This window comes from Bos indicus x Bos taurus, chromosome 13, assembly GCF_003369695.1.
Source record: "Bos indicus x Bos taurus breed Angus x Brahman F1 hybrid chromosome 13, Bos_hybrid_MaternalHap_v2.0, whole genome shotgun sequence".
In the NCBI taxonomy this organism is placed as follows: Eukaryota; Metazoa; Chordata; class Mammalia; order Artiodactyla; family Bovidae; genus Bos; species Bos indicus x Bos taurus.
In genome coordinates this window covers 9,356,341-9,372,684 of record NC_040088.1, presented here as the reverse complement: position 1 = coordinate 9,372,684, position 16,344 = coordinate 9,356,341, and the positions used below count along the sequence as shown (strand labels likewise).

The following is a 16,344-nucleotide window of genomic DNA, read 5'->3' as shown; positions in this document are numbered from 1 at the left end:
CAAATGAAAACGAGGGAAATTGCAGGCCACAGATCACACAGTTAGGAAAAGGCAGAACTGGGACACAAACTGAGGTCCTCTGACCCCAAAAGCACAGGAGGCGAGACAGGAGTTGAGGGGAGAGAGTAGGGGGTTACAAGTGGCTGCAGCAAAGCCTCTCTGGATTTCTTCTGGCAAATTAGGCATTTTTAATGCAGGAACATTTCTTGATCTCAAAAGGTATAATTATGTGTTTAGTGTAAACAACAACAACAACAAAATCCTACTTGACTCTATCAGATCAGGGACCTCATAACCGAGATCCTAGTCCTGGTCCCTGCCTTGTACCTACTGTAGTGTCATAACAAGTTGCAAATTTGATCCCTGTCTCTGTTCATGCCCCAGGACCCCTGAAACATTGGGAATTTTCGGTATATTCAAAATCATGAGATGAGTGAAGGATGGGACCTGAGATAGAGTCTGGATGGGACTGGACTCCAGAACACACCATCAGGTAATTAGAGGGTTTAAACTATTAACCCCTATTCCCTCTGGGAACAGGAGAGGGGACAGATACTGAGTTTAATCACCAGTGGCCAAAGATTCAATCAACTTTCCTACTTCCAACCCTCAATTAACATACATGAACATTTGGTTCAGAGAGCTTCAGAGGAGATGATCTCATCAAGAGATTGAGAGCAGGGAGAACCCTAAAAGGGCCTGGAGGCTCAGCATCTCCAACTCTCTATTTATCCTACACTTCTCCTCCATTTGGCTTTCCCTGAGTTTTATGCTTTATAATAACTTGGGGCAGTAAGTAAAGGGCTTTTCTGAGTTCTGTGAGGGTTTCTAATAAATAATACGGCAGATGGGTCATGGAACCTCTGAGTTTACAGCCAGTTGGTCACACACGTAAATGACAGCAGGATTTGTTATCAACACTTGAAGGTATGACAGTCCTCAGAGACCAAGCCCTCCCTTGTGAGATCTGGGTCACCTCTGTGGATTTAGTGTCAGAAGTGAATTGACTCCTGGATGCCCAGTGGGTTTGAGAGAACTGGGTACTGTTGGTGGAGACCCTGCATGTTTGGAATCAGGGACAAATCTCAAACTGACTCTTCTCTACCATTTGTGTCTACTATGAGGGTCAGGGCTCTGCAATTATATTATGTGGGGCAGAGCACTCAGAACCCCTTCCCTATTCTCTGCATTGTCAGAATAGTTGGCAGAATGAGGTATTGATTAAACAGGTTGTGACTTATCCTGATCCTAACACTCAAATGCTTTGTGTCCTGGGGCAAGTCATCTACAGTTTCCTCACCTGAACATGGGGACCCAGTTACATGAATTTTTTGAAAGGATCACCAGTCCTGAGTACAAAAAGTTTGCACATTTGTGGTCAATGGTGTCCATTTTCCACCAGAATGTTTTACTCCAAAAGACTTGTATACCTACATTTCTTTACCCCTCTAAAAAAACTTATGTATCAAATCATGATCATTTCTGTTATGAAATTCATCAGAACACTGAGTGGCAAATGAGCTTCTGCCCTGCAGAGGCAAGTGCAGGGAGAGCAGGAAATCTCTTATATACGTCACAGTGTCGATATTGCCTCAATACGCCATTATTCCAGCTCCCATGATGTAACGAAAGTGAACACACTGGTGGCTCTTCTTCCATGCATTTCTCTAGTACAGCATAATGCCTTCCCACTTTTTCTTTCAACTCTTTATTTGTATTGGAGTGTAATCAATTAACAATATTGTGATAGTTTCAGGTGGTCAGCAAAGGGACTCAGCCATACATATACACGTATCCATTCTCCCCTAAACTCTCCTCCCATCAAACATGCCACACAACACTGAGAGGCTTTGCATGTGCTATACAATAGGTCTTGTTGGTTATCCAACTTCACACTTTATTTGGTAATGGTGAAAAGTTCCTATCATATACATCCAGAAAATAGTATTATAAACCCACAGACCATTTTCAGCTCTAATCATTACCAACATGTGGAGAACATTCCTAATATGTATCCTCTATTTTTGTTCTTTTGGAGCTGGTCAGAGGCATTATGCCAATTAATCTATAGATATTCAGCAACAATATGTAATTATTTGCAGCATTATCTTGTCTCTGTGATGCCTAACAACATTGGTAATAATGCCCTGGACAGAAGGATATCAAAGGGCCTTTCCACATTCACCCTCTGCACCCCGACCATCTCTATTGCAAACAGACTGGTGGTTTCAGTTGTTCACCTGGTAGACCAAACAGTGATTACCATCCTCTATTTGACCAAGATCCTCCCATCTTTACAACCCTGTGGCCTGACTTCTGCCTGCAGTCTCCATACACAGATCCCTGCAAGGCTAAAATAACCAAGTCTGGGATCTTTGAGTCCTTTGTATTTGTCAGCTTCAAAGCAAAGAAGAACAATGTCAAGATGGGGGAGGACTATCCTGACCCACAGTGGTGCTATCAGGGCCTGGGCTAAGACAGGAGGCAGCACTGTAGAGGGGTAGAGGATGGGCTGCAGTCCATGGGGTCTCAGAGAGCTGGACATGACTGGGCGCCTAAACAGCAGCAACACCCCTCACATGTGCACAGTAATTTACAGCTTGCAATGCAGCAGAGCGCATGTGCACAGACTCTTAAAGTCAGATCTTTGGGTCCAACCCTCTCTCTACAAGTTATGAGCTAAGGAAATTGCTTTATTTCTTTTATCTCAGGTACTTCCTAGGTAACATGAGGACATATTAACAGTTTCTCCCCTTTAAAGATTTTTGAGGATTAGATGAGTTATATTTGTCAGGTGCTTAGCATAATGCCTGCCACAATGAAGAATTTAAGTTTTACCTGGAGTAATTACTCATTACTGTTATTACTAACACTGCAAAGGACATTGACTTCTCAAGGAGAAGGAATATATGCCTGTTGCATCCGTTGATCCCACAGCAACCACATGATGTGGGCAGCGCGGATCTCACGTGATACCTGAAGACACGGGATTCTAGGAGATTTAAATCCTCAGGAATAAAGTTAGGAAAATGCAGAGGTGGCTCCCACACTGAGGTTATCTGACCCCAAAACCACTGAGGGAGAGAGCAGGAGTAAGGGGGTGACTCCAGGTGATCATCCAAGGTCCCCTGAAGTCCAATTAGGCAGGCAGCTCTCCTGTTGGTGAAACCACGTGAGGAGCAGCTATTGGTTATGCTGTGGAGACATGTTCAGCTCACAGGTCCCCCTCTGCCCCCTCCCCTTATTGCTTTTTCAATGCATAAACAGGCTTATGTGCCAGAGCAAAATCACCTTCTCCAGCTAAGTCCCTGCCCGGACCAGTGCCTGGTGAAGGGCAAATGTCCATCCAGTGGAGAAGCTGGGGCAGTGATTGTAGGAAGGTGACCTGTGTCACACCTGTCATCTGAGGTAGGTGAGGGGGGTCAGGGCATGGAGGCCCAGATGTGATGACACCTACACGAGGCTGAAAAGGAGGACCTGGGCTAACACACTACTTTTCACTCACATGTCTTGTGATTTGCTCTCATCTACCCATTGACCATACATCGTGTGCCATGCACTACTGTAGGTGCTGAGATGCTCCCTGAGGGATCATATTGGACAAAACTGCATCTGCCTGATCACAATCTGTGTCTACATGAGACCATAGGCATAGGCAAGTCTGAGAACTGCTGTTCCTGGACATTTGGCCCCTGCAGACAGAAGCAGGAGGCATGCCTTGGAGGGAGATTTTGCAATAAACAAGACTGACCCAGCTCCTCCCCTTCCCCACTCCCCTCCTCATTGCCTGATCCCACCCCTCAGCCAGGATATTAGAAGCTCAGTCCGTCCCCAGCATCCTCAGGAGCCCTCCTGCAAGGCCACCAAGATGAACCGGCTCTGCCTCTCTGCAGCCCTTCTCTTCCTCCTGGTTATCCTGGTGGACAGCACTCCGGTGTATGAACACCATACCCAGGACCAAGGTAGGTCCAGGCTCACCTCTCCTCTACAGGTTCTGGGGAAATGATGGAAGTCCATGGAATGGGGAGGGCAGGTGTTAGGTGGGTGCTGCCAACCCTCTCTGGATTTCTCCTGTCACATTGGCCAGGATTTTTGTTTGTCTGGCTGGTTTTGGCAGCATTGGTCTTCCTGCCTAAGAGAGAATATTCTCTAGTTACAGGGTTACGTTCTCATTGTGGTGTGTGGGCTTCTCATCGTGGTGGCTTCTCTTGTTGCAGATCAGGGACTCTAGGCATCTGGGCTCAGTAGTTGCAGATCACCTGCTTAGTTGCCCCAAGGCATGTGGAATCTTCCCAAACCAGGAATCAAACTCATGTCCCCTGAATTGGCAGACCAATTCTTATCCCCTGGACCACCAGGGAAGTCTGAATTTGCAAACTTTTGTCTCCATTGGCATCATGATTCTCATAAGGATATATATTAAAATTTTATATTAAATATGTATATATCCCACCCAAGTCTACCAGATCAGGGACCCCATTTCTAAGACTCTCTATCCCTGGTCCCTACCTTGTCCCTGAACCTCACTGTAGTGTAGTAATAGAAAGTTGCATATTTGTTCCTTCTCTTGGTTAATGGTCCAGGCCTCCTAAAAATTCTTGGAATTTACTGACTTTATAGACAGAGTAAAAAATGCGACTCAAGGTAACCTCAAGATGCAGTTGATCTCCAAGAAACCTCAAATATCCATTTTGAGGTTACAGTTTTCACCACCTCTCATTCTAGCACCTCTGAGCACAGGGGAGGGAACTGAGAGTGGCATCAATCACCAAAGGCAGATGATCCAACCAGTACGGGTGTTTAGTGAACCCTAGAAAGAAATACATAAATACTAGTCTCAGAGGGCTTGTGGATTGGTGAGTACACGAAGATGACATGAGGGTGCTCTGCTCACTAGGGCACAGAGGCTGGACACACCTCCCTCCCTCTCTGCCATATAAATTTCCTCCATTCTACTTGCTTGAGTTATATTTTGTATATTAATTTGGGAATAGTTAGCAAGGCATTTTCCAAAATTTATCCGGCAGTTCCATGGTGCTGTTGAATTTGAAAGTGAGGTCATGGATACCCCGATTTTCCCTATTTGATCACAAGCATGAGTGACTCTGAACCTCATGGCTGGCATCTGAACTGAGGATGGTCTTGAGCCCTCAACCTGCAGAATCTGCATTAACTCCATAGATTTCAAATCAGAAGTAAACTGATTTGCTGGATACCCAGTGGGTGTTTGGAAAACTGGTTGCTGTAGGTAAAGATACCAGATATTTGTTGTCAGAGAAAAACCCAGATTCACTGTGATTTAGGGATTCAGGTGATGCTTCGAAAGCAGGAGTAATGAAAGTAGGACATTGCACCCAGAAACTGTTCTCAGTTATCTGTATTTTCAGAACTCCTGGTAGAATCAGGTAGTGTATCAAATGGGTTGCAACATGATAGTATCTTGTTCTGGCCCTACCACCCACATGCCACGTGGGTAAGTCATCTGCAATTTTCTCATCTGAAGAGGGGTACATGTTGTATGGGGTTTTGAACACATTACCAGTTATGAATATAAAGAGTTGGCTCACATTTCATGGTGAATTCTGTGCATTTTCCACCAAGATGTGTTAATCTGAAAACAATTTCTCTACCTACTTGCTTTGGGCAAGAAAGATATTTAGGTTCAAATGATGATTATTCCTCTAATATGAAAAACAACCAGAAGGCCTGATGAATAAGCAGAGCCGCTGCAGAGAAAACAAGAAACACAGCCCTGTGTAGATTTGCCCCTGGGACCAAGGCTGATACAATATTAGTAAAGTCTGGAGAAGGAAATGGCAACCCACTCCAGTGTTCTTGCCTGGAGAATCCCAGGGACGGGGGAGCCTGGTGGGCTGCCATCTATGGGGTCACACAGAGTCGGACACGACTGAAGTGACTTAGCAGCAGCAGCAGTCAGGACCTTTCCTTTGTCCTCTTTTGACTATGATTTTATTATCCACATTTGTCCTATCCCTTGTTAACTGCTATCATTTTATAATGTATATTTGATCCTTGCCCTGGTTCATGGGCCAGGCCTCTTGAAACTCCTGGAATTTCCTGTCTTTCGTAGGTCTGGAGACAAGCCATGGAAGGAGACTTGAGAAGCGTTCAGTAACAGATCTGATTTCAGCTTTCATGGATGCTATGGTTATAGGTTTGAACTTCTTGCACCTCTGGGGAGAGGAGAGGGCACTAAGATTGAGAACAGTCACCACTGGCCAATGATTCAGTCAATATACCTGTTTAGTGAAACCTCAATACAAATCCATGAATGTGGGCATTCAGGGAGCTTTTCGAGTGGCAACACATGGCAGTGATTTGAGGGCTCTGTGTTCTCTAGGGCGTGGAGACTCCCCACACCTCCACTTCCACTTTGCCTTGCACATCTCACTCATTTTGCTGTGCCTAGATTTATCCTTTATAATAATGTGAGATCCGCATTTGAGTGGTCTTCCTGAGTTTGGTCATCAGATTTACTGAGTTATTGAACATGGAGTGGGGTAATGAAACTTTTGTGTTTTGTATACTTTATCAAATCACTACCACTTCGCTGTCATCTGAACTGAGGACAACTTTGAGCCCTCAACATGCAGAATCTGTGCTAACTTCTTCAGTTCATATCAGAAGTAAATTGACTTGTTGTACATTTAGTGGGTGTTTGGAGTATTGGATTTCTTACAGGAGACACCACATATTTGGTGTCAGGGTAACCCAGACTCACTTTCCCTGTGCTTGGGAGCTGGCGAGAGTCTTGGGAAGGGGAGTAATGAAAATACTGCACCCAGAAACTCTCACAAATTATCAATATTTTCAGAGTTCCTGGCAGAATAGTGTAATATAGCAAATGAGTTGAAACAGGGCAATTTCTTGTCCCAATCCTGCCACCCACATGCTGTGTGTTCTGGGACAAGTCATCCACAGTTTCCTCATCTGAACAGCAGGTACATGCTACATGGATTCTTTGAACATATTACCAGGCATAAAGAGTTTATTTGCATGCCATGGCCAATTTGGTCATTTTCCACCACAATATGTACATTTGAAAAAATCCCTCTACCTACTTCCTTGGGGCCAGAAAGTATATTTATGTGTCAAATAATGATTATCCCTCTATTATAAAAATTAATCAGAAAGACCTGGGACCCCTGAGCAGAGTAACTGCAGGGAAAGAATGAAACACAGCCCTTTTATAGCTGGTTCATGGGACCAAGGCTGATACAATATTAGCAAAATCTCCAGGCCTTTTCCCTTGTCCACTTTTGACTATCATTTTATTATCCATGTTTGATCCCTTCCTGATTCATGGTCCAAGACTCATGAAAATGTTGGAATTTTTGTCTTTTATAGTTGCCGAGCTTCTTAAAGGAGTGGGATTCGATGAATTAAAAGGATTGCCTCAAACAATGAGTAAGGGTTTGAACTTTCTCTACTTGTGGGGAGAAGGGAGGGATCTGAGATTGAAATTGGTCACCACTGGCCAATGATTTAATAAATATGTCTATTAAGTGAAACCTCAAAAAAATATCCATCAATATAGGCTCAGAGAGCTTATGAAGTAGAAACCAGTGGTGGTGATGTGAGAGTGCTGTGCTCACCAGGACATGGAGGCTCCACCCACCTCCACTCCTCCTTTGCCCTAAACATCTCCTCCAGTTCGTGGTTCCTGAGTTTTATCCTGTACCTTAACCTTAGAACAATAAGAGTCTTCCTGAGCTCGTTCTCCTGTTCTATTGTTATTGAGCATTGAGGTGGGGTCATGGAAACTCCCACTTTTAGTCACTTGGTCAAGAGCATGAGTGACTCGAGAACACATGGCTGATATCTGAAGTCAGGACAATATTGATCCCTCAACCTGTGGAATCAGCACTAACTCCACAGATACGGTATTAGAAGTCAGCTGACTGTGGTTCACCCCTTGAGTGTTGGGAACTGGATGGTGTTTGTGGAGAAACCATGTATTTCATGTCAGGGAAAAAACCAGATTCACCTTCCCCTGTGATTTGAGGGCTCACATGAGGCTTGGGGAGAGGTAAGTAGTGAAAGTAGGACACGTCTCCCAGAAACTCTTACCAGTTATCTGTATTCTCAAGTTCCTAGCAAATCAGTAGCGTATCAAATGGCTTGTGACCTGACAAGCTTGTCCTGATGAGGCCACCCACATGCTTGTGTGCTGGGGCAACATACAAGGAAACTTCATTTGCAGTTTCCTCATCTGAACAAGGGAAACATGTTCCATGAGTTCTTTGAACAGATGACGAGTCACGAATACAAAGTTTATTCACTTTTGATGGCCAGATTTGTCCATTTTCCACCACAATATGTTGATCTGAAAAGCATTTCTCTACCTACTTGCTTTGGACAAATAAAAACATTTCTTTATCAAGTAATGATTATTCCTCTATTATTAAAAACTAATTAAAAGATGTGGAACCACGGAGGGAAGCAACTTCAGGGAAAGCAAGAAACAGCCCTTGTGTAGTAGGCTGTGGGACCAAAGCTGGTACAATATTACGAAAGTCTCCAGGCCCTTTCCCTTGTTCTTTTTTGACTGTTATTTTCTTATCCACGTTGATCCTTTCCCCGTTTCATGGACCAGGCCTCCTGGACACACTTGTAATTTACTCCCTTTCATAGGTCAGATGATGATTTCTGGAAGGCAACTGGAGAACCATGCAGTAGAGGTGTTCCCAACACAAACGCTCAGAGAAGAGAATAAAGGTTTGTAGTTTCTGCACCTCTGGGGAGAGGAAAGTTCACTGGGAATGACAGCAATCACCAATGGCTAATGATCCAACCACTAGGCCTGTTTAGTGAAATCTAGGAAGAAATACATAAACGCTGGGGTCAGGAAGCTTGTGGGTTGGCAAATACTGGAAGATAATGTAAGGGTGTTCTGCTCACTAGGGGACAGAGGCTGCGCACACTCCCATCCCCACACATCTCCTCCATTGTACTGCCTTGAATTATATTTTGTATATCAATCTGGGAAGAGTAAGCAAGGTTTTCCTCAGTTTAGCTGCAGATTCTATTTAGTTGTTGAATGTGAAGGTGGGATATGGATTCCCTGATTTTAGCCATTTGGTCACAAGCATGAGTGACTTGAGACCTCGTGGCTGGCAGCCGAACTGAGGACAGTCTTGAGCCCGTAACCTGCAGAATCTGCAGTAACTCCATGAATTTCAAATCAGAAGTAAATGGGCTAGCTGGACACCCAGTGGGTGTTTGGGAAATTGGTTTGTCTTTGTAGGGACAGCACATATTTGTTGTCTGGGAAAAACCCAGACTCATTCTCCCTTGTGATTCAGGGGCTCAGAGATGTTCTAAAAAAGGGAAGCAATGACAATAGGGCATTGCATCCAGAAACTGTTCTCAGTTATCTATTTTTCCAGATTTCCTGGCAGAATCAGGTAGTGTATCAGATGAGTTGTAATTTGAGAGTATCTTGTCCTGGCCCTGCCACTCACATGCCATGTCCTGGGGCAAGACATCTGCAATTTTCTCATCTAAACAGGGGATGCAGGTTGCATGGGTTTTTGAAGAGATTACCAGTCATGAATATAAAGATTTGAATCACATTTCATGGTGAATTTTGGGCATTTTCCACCAAGAAGTTTAATCTGGAAACAATTTCTCTACCTACTTGTTCGAGTAAGAAAGTATATTTAGGTGCCATATAACGATTATTACCACTTCCCAGGTGGTGCTGGTGGTAAAGAACCCACCTGCCAAAGCGGGAGACCTGAGTTCGATCCCTGGGTCAGGAAGATCCCCTGGAGAAGGGCACGGAAACCCACTCTAGCATTCTTGCCTGGAGAATCCCATGGACAAGGGAGCCTGGTAGGCTACAGTCCATGGGGTCGCAAAGAGTTGGAAATGACTGAGTGACTTCACTTTCACTTTCACTTTTCTGGGCTCATGAGGGTCTTCCAAACTCATCAACTTCACATATCAAAAGACACTTTTATTGTTCTCATCACATGAGAAATATTAAGATTTTTAGGAACAGTGTCAGGAAAAGCATGAAAAAACAAATACGTACATTTCTTCTTACAATCACAGTATCAATAGTATCAATATTCAATTTATAGAATCCCTGTGAGGTAACCGAAGTAAACACAGTGTTATGTTTTCTTCATGCTTTTTTCCATTATAGCACGATTCCTTCAAAATTTTTATTAATGATTAGTTTTACTAATGATTTTATTAAAATTTTATTAATAACCATACACATAAGTGCAGAGAATATTAATAGTATTATAAAACTCAGGCATCCAGACCCAGTAATTAGTGACACATAAGGAATATTTCTTACCTGTGACCTGTTTATGTTGTAGAGTTGTGGGGGTTTTTTTTGAGCATTTCTGTGTTTATTGGGGTGAGTTAGTAGTTGCAGACCCCAGGTTCAGTAGTTATGGCATACCGACTTAGTGCCTACAGTATTTGGGGTTTAGTTTTCTGACAATGGATTGAACCCAGAATTTCTTTCTTGGAAGGCAGATTCTTAACCACTGGACCACCAGGGAAGCCTTATAGAAGTTTTAAGGTGAATCAAAGGCATTATCCCAATTTTGCTTGGTACTTCATGAAAAAGTATACATTTGTACATGATTACTGTATCCAGGAGATGGTGAAGGACAGGGAAGCCTGGCTGCAGTCCATGGGGTCGCAAAGAGTCCAACACGACTGAGCGAATGAACAACTACAACTGTATCATGTCATGCCTAGCAACATTCAGAATTACGTTCCAGAAAGAGGTTTTTCAATTTGGGCTTTCAATTTAAATGGGCTTTTCAATTTGACCACCCCCCACAACCCTAACATTCTCTATTCCAAACAAACTGGTGGTTCTAGTTGTTGACCTCTTACAGAGCTGTGATGACCATCATCATAACTGATGATTCCCCTCTCATTCCAGCAGATTCTAAGCCTGCCTTCTGCCTGGAGCCTAAAGTAACAGGTCACAGCAAGTCCTCATGGCCCAGGTACTTCTACAATGCCGAAACCGGTCACTGTGAGCAGTTTACATATGGCGGCCTCGGAGGGAACAAAAACAACTTCATAACAGAAGAGGAGTGCATGAAGACCTGCGGTCAAGGGGCTGGTTCCCTGCGGTAAGACAGGGCCCGGGGCACAGGAGGAGGGGAAGGGCTGGGGAAAGGGGCGGAGCTCAGGGGACCACACACCATTCACCCTGCACAGTCTTCCTCCTCACTGCTGCCAGGAGGAGAGGCTGCAGTGTCCTGTGAAACCACACTGAGCGAGTTCTCCAGGGAGAGGATGGCAGAAGGTCAACCCTGGAGGCCTCTTTGTGATCATCTCAGACTGATCACATGCTCCCCTTTCTCAGTTGGGAACACTGACTCAGCCACCCTCCAGGGAAGGTCTGCAGTGCTCCTGAGCACCCCACCTAGGCTTGGAAAATTCACTTCCATCTTGTTTGTGATTTGGGTCATGGGACCATAGTTCCATATTTTTTTGAAAACATAGGATCTGTCAAGATGACAGGCCTAGAATGATGTCTGGGCCTACAATGTTGGCACTCAGCAAATTCTTTTTTTTTTTTTTTTTTGCAGGGAACATGCAAAAAGTGGTCCCCAGAAACCCTGAAGTCTGAGGAGGACCCCTGCAGGGCTGGGCTTTGGCTGTTTCTGAAACAGTTCAGTCTCCTCACAGTTCTCTCCTCTACCCTCATCAGCCAGACGTGTCCATTTCCTTTCCTCCATGGGTCTACATGTCTTAATTCTGTCTCATCCAGTTGGCTCAGTACCATGAGAACATGTCTTCCCTTTATCCCTAGCACTTTGCACGGTTCCTGGCTAAGGAGACAGTTCATAATTATTTGAGGAAGGAAGGAAGGGATGCAGAAACACATTCCCCATGACCAGAGTAACTAGAGAGCTGGCGGTTTTACGACAGGATTTTTGTTTTAACCCCCATCCTCACGGCATCCTCACTTTCAACCCCTTCCCCACCATCACTGCTTTCTTTGTGCGTGGCCAAGGTGGAATTTCCAGCCTCCAGTTTTCAGCATCAGTCATGAGAGAAGAGTTTGGGATAAAGAAGCTCCTTGCTGCATTTTCTTTTCTGTGGCTTCACACACTGTGGCTTATATTTCAATAAATGCATATTCAAAATTAAACTGACTGGAGTTTGCAACTACAAACCTTAACCAATAGGGTCCATGGAAATGGTGGTCCTTCTCAATGTTCTGCAGAGTAGTGGGCACCTCCTGTTTCCCAGTCCACAGACTGTGCACTACTGGGTATAGGAAGCAAATCCATTATAGCATCATCGACCTCTTAGTAGGCCCCCATGCTACACAAAACCTGGGAGACAGACACCTCTACATGACAGCTTTTATTCCTTTCTTCTAAGTTCAGTTAAATTTGGGGGCAAGTTGTCCTACTGGATTCTCAGAAGGAGAATGCGCTTTAGGCTCTATTGTCCACTTTTCTAAAGAATCCAATACCCTGAGGTGACTTGTGGGGAGGAGGTTTCTTAGTTCAGTTAAAGAAGAGCAAGTACCCTTTAGTGCCCCAGGCTCTGTGTTAGCCTGCATTTTGCCTGCACGGTTCTATTAACCATCCTAAGAGTCCTTCAAGAGAGGCTATGGAGGCATAGTGATGACGCTTAGCTGCTGCATTCATTTCCTAACATGGCAGCTTCCCACTCTCAAGTAGAGGCATGTGGATGATGTTTTCCTGGTCTGTGTCAGAGAAGATGTAGGATAGAGGCACTTTGGGAAAACAGAGTATCTGTTTCATGACAGATGAGTAAAGTGAGCCATGGAGACCACAGTATGCACAGATCAGATCAGATCAGTCGCTCAGTCATGTCCGACTCTTTGTGACCCCATGAACTGCAGCACGCCAGGCCTCCCTGTCCCTCACCAACTCCCAGAGTTCACCCAGACTCACATCCATCGAGTCAGTGATGCCATCCAGCAATCTCATCCTCTGTCGTCCCCTTCTCCTCCTGCCCCCAATCCCTCCCAGCATCAGAGTCTTTTCCAATGAGTCAACTCTTCGCATGAGGTGTCCAAAGTACTGGAGTTTCAGCTTTAGCATCATTCCTTCCAAAGAAATCCCAGGGCTGATCTTCAGAATGGACTGGTTGGATCTCCTTGCAGTCCAAGAGACTCTCAAGAGTCTTCTCCAACACCACAGTTCAAAAGCATCAATTCTTTGGCGCTCAGCCTTCTTCACAGTCCAACTCTCACATCCATACATGACCACAGGAAAAACCATAGCCTTGACTAGACGAACCTTTGTTGGCAAAGTAATGTCTCTGCTTTTGAATATGCTATCTAGGTTGGTCATAACTTTCCTTCCAAGGAGTAAGCGTCTTTTAATTTCATGGCTGCAGTCACCATCTGTAGTGATTTTGGAGCCCAGAAAAATAAAGTCTGACACTGTTTCCACTGTTTCCCCACCTATTTCCCATGAAGTGGTGGGACTGGATGCCATGATCTTCATTTTCTGAATGCTGAGCTTTAAGCCAACTTTTTCACTCTCCACTTTCACTTTCATCAAGAGGCTTTTGAGTTCCTCTTCACTTTCTGCCATAAGGGTGGTGTCATCTGCATATCTGAGGTTATTGAGATTTCTCCCTGCAATCTGGATTCCAGCTTGTGTTTCTTCCAGTCCAGTGTTTCTCATGATGTACTCTGCATATAAGTTAAATAAACAGGGTGACAATATACAGCCTGGATGAACTCCTTTTCCTATTTGGAACCAGTCTGTTGTTCCATGTCCAGTTCTAACTGTTGCTTCCTGACCTGCATACAAATTTCTCAAGAGGCTGATCAGGTGGTCTGGTATTCCCATCTCTTGTAGAATTTTCCACAGTTTATTGTGATCCACACAGTCAAAGGCTTTGGCATTGTCAATAAAGCAGAAATAGATGTTTTTCTGGAACTCTCTTGATTTTTCTATGATCCAGTGGATGTTGGCAATTTGATCTCTGGTTCCTCTGCCTTTTCTAAAACCAGCTTGAACATCAGGAAGTTCATGGTTCACATATTGCTGAAGCCTGGCTTGGAGAATTGTGAGCATTACTTTACTAGCGTGTGAGATGAGTGCAATTGTGCGGTAGTTTGAGCATTCTTTGGCATTGCCTTTCTTTGGGATTGGAATGAAAGCTGACCTTTTCCAGTCCTGTGGCCACTGCTGAGTTTTCCAAATTTGCTGGCATATTGAGTGCAGCACTTTCACAGCATCATCTTTCAGGATTTGGAATAGCTCAACTGGAATTCCATCACCTCCACTAGCTTTGTTCATAGTGATGCTTTCTAAGGCCCACTTGACTTCACATTCCAGGATGTCTGGCTCTAGGTCAGTGATCACACCATCGTGATTATCTGGGTCGTGAAGATCTTTTTTGTACAGTTCTTCTGTGTATTCTTGCCATCTCTTCTTAGTATCTTCTGCTTCTGTTAGGTCCATACCATTTCTGTCCTTTATCGAGCTCATCTTTGCATGAAATGTTCTTTTGGTATCTCTGATTTTCTTGAAGCGATCCCTAGTCTTTCCCATTCTGTTGTTTTCCTCTATTTCTTTGCATTGATCGCTGAAGAAGGCTTTCTTATCTCTTCTTGCTATTCTTTGGAACTCTGCATTCAGATGTTTATATCTTTCCTTTTCTCCTTTGCTTTTTGCTTCTCTTCTTTTCACAGCTATTTGTAAGGCCTCCCCAGACAGCCATTTTGCTTTTTTTGCATTTCTTTTCTATGGGAATGGTCTTGATCCCTGTCTCCTGTACAATGTCACGAACCTCATTCCATACAGTATGCACAGTATTGCAATAAACAAGAACACAGATGGTGCTGATGCTATTACTCCCATGTAGTCTTGGGCAAATTTCTCAGCATCTCTGAGCTCTCTTTTCTTTAGTTGTAAAATAAGGATAACAATCTTACTTGTTAATATTTCTACCCAGAGACCAGTAGAAACACCCTATTCCTAGTTTAATGCCCCATTTATAGTTGAACTCGTTGGATTTATTACTCACAGTAGCAAGGAACAGGAATCATCTTGGAACAATATGCTGTCTCATTAAGACGTTAGAAAGAACTTACAGGATGTGGGCTGTGTTAGGTGATTTGGGGGAGGATTTCAGGAATTTGGCTTTGCTCTGGATGTTGGAAATGCTCTCAAAACTGTGTTGCAGGAATAGAACAGACAATCAAAAATGCTCCGCAAGGTAGTCTTTACTTCTACAAAAGGGCACGCTACAAAGGAAGGTCTGGGAGCAAGCACACAGAGCCGAAAGTCCCTTCAGTTTTTATTCCTAAGACGCAGGTTCCCTCCTCCGGCGCCTCATAGGCTGAGAGTCACAGAGTTACTATCTTTCTTGATGTTGCCTAAATTTTTGATTGGACGACTTACAGTAACTATTTCCCCCACCCTTTTAGTTCTTTGCGCATGTCCAGGCTAAAGCCCGCAAAATTAGGATGCCAGGACAAAGCCTACGAAATTAGCCCGCCAAAATGTTCTTGTGAAGAAGGAGAATCAGGAAATGAAAAGAACAAAGAATTGCCAACTAGCCGCCATTTTAGGCTATATACCTTTCTGTTCAACTATTCTAGGAATGAATCGCTTCTTTATTTCTTATAAATTCTTTGATAGAAAAAATCGTATCTTTCTTACATGGATGAAGGCTGTGAAGAAGTGGGACAGTTCTCTAAATGGGTATCTTGATTTTAACTCTACTAAGGGGAGACTAGATAGAGGTGAGAGCTGTACTTGGTCAAGAAGTAGCAATCATTCAAGATAGGAAGGTGCTTGGTCGTACTGGTGCTTTGTGTAATTTAACTCCTTTCATCAGTGCTCAAGCATGATAATTCAAAGTCCTATTTTAGTCTAGATTTTTCACAAACGCAGAATGGCCTCATCTGATGTTGAAATTTTGTAAAATATTTATGTTGAGCAGAAGAACATAGGACCATTGTGGTACCAGCTCAGGTCCTGACACTCAGAGGTTGCTTTTCTCTTTCTCTATCTCATATTGTCTGATAAGAAGAAAAAAGTTGTATGTGTTAAATGCTTTGTTCAAGTCCTGGCAGAATAACTGTTTAATGAATGTCAGATCTGATAGAAGTAATGCTGCTAAGTCACTTCAGTCGTGTCCGACTCTGTGCGACCCCATAGACGGCAGCCCACCAGGCTCCCCTGTCCCTGGGATTCTCCAGGCAAGAACACTGGAGTGGATTGCCATTTCCTTCTCCAATGCATGAAAGTGAAAAGTGAAAGTGAAGTCCCTCAGTCTTGTCCGACTCTGTGCGACCCCATGGACTGCAGCCTACCAGGCTCCTCCATCCATGGG

The 16,344-nt window shown here is 44.0% G+C and overlaps 1 protein-coding gene across 2 annotated transcripts; it reads left to right on the top strand.

The window, feature by feature from the left end:
- Nucleotides 1-3,788: 3,788 nt before the first annotated feature.
- LOC113902975 (trophoblast Kunitz domain protein 1-like) lies at nucleotides 3,789-12,160 on the top strand. 2 transcript variants are annotated; one of them, XM_027558437.1, is made up of 6 exons: nucleotides 3,789-3,962; nucleotides 6,092-6,175; nucleotides 7,369-7,428; nucleotides 8,656-8,739; nucleotides 10,940-11,132; nucleotides 11,595-12,160. In XM_027558437.1, the coding sequence occupies exons 1-6, from the start codon at nucleotides 3,869-3,871 to the stop codon at nucleotides 11,626-11,628; spliced, it is 549 nt and encodes a 182-aa protein (XP_027414238.1). In that variant the 5' UTR covers nucleotides 3,789-3,868; the 3' UTR covers nucleotides 11,629-12,160. The 2 variants fall into 2 exon arrangements, with proteins under 2 accessions (XP_027414238.1, XP_027414237.1); XM_027558436.1 differs by having other exon boundaries at nucleotides 3,834-3,962; nucleotides 10,937-11,132.
- Nucleotides 12,161-16,344: the final 4,184 nt, after the last annotated feature.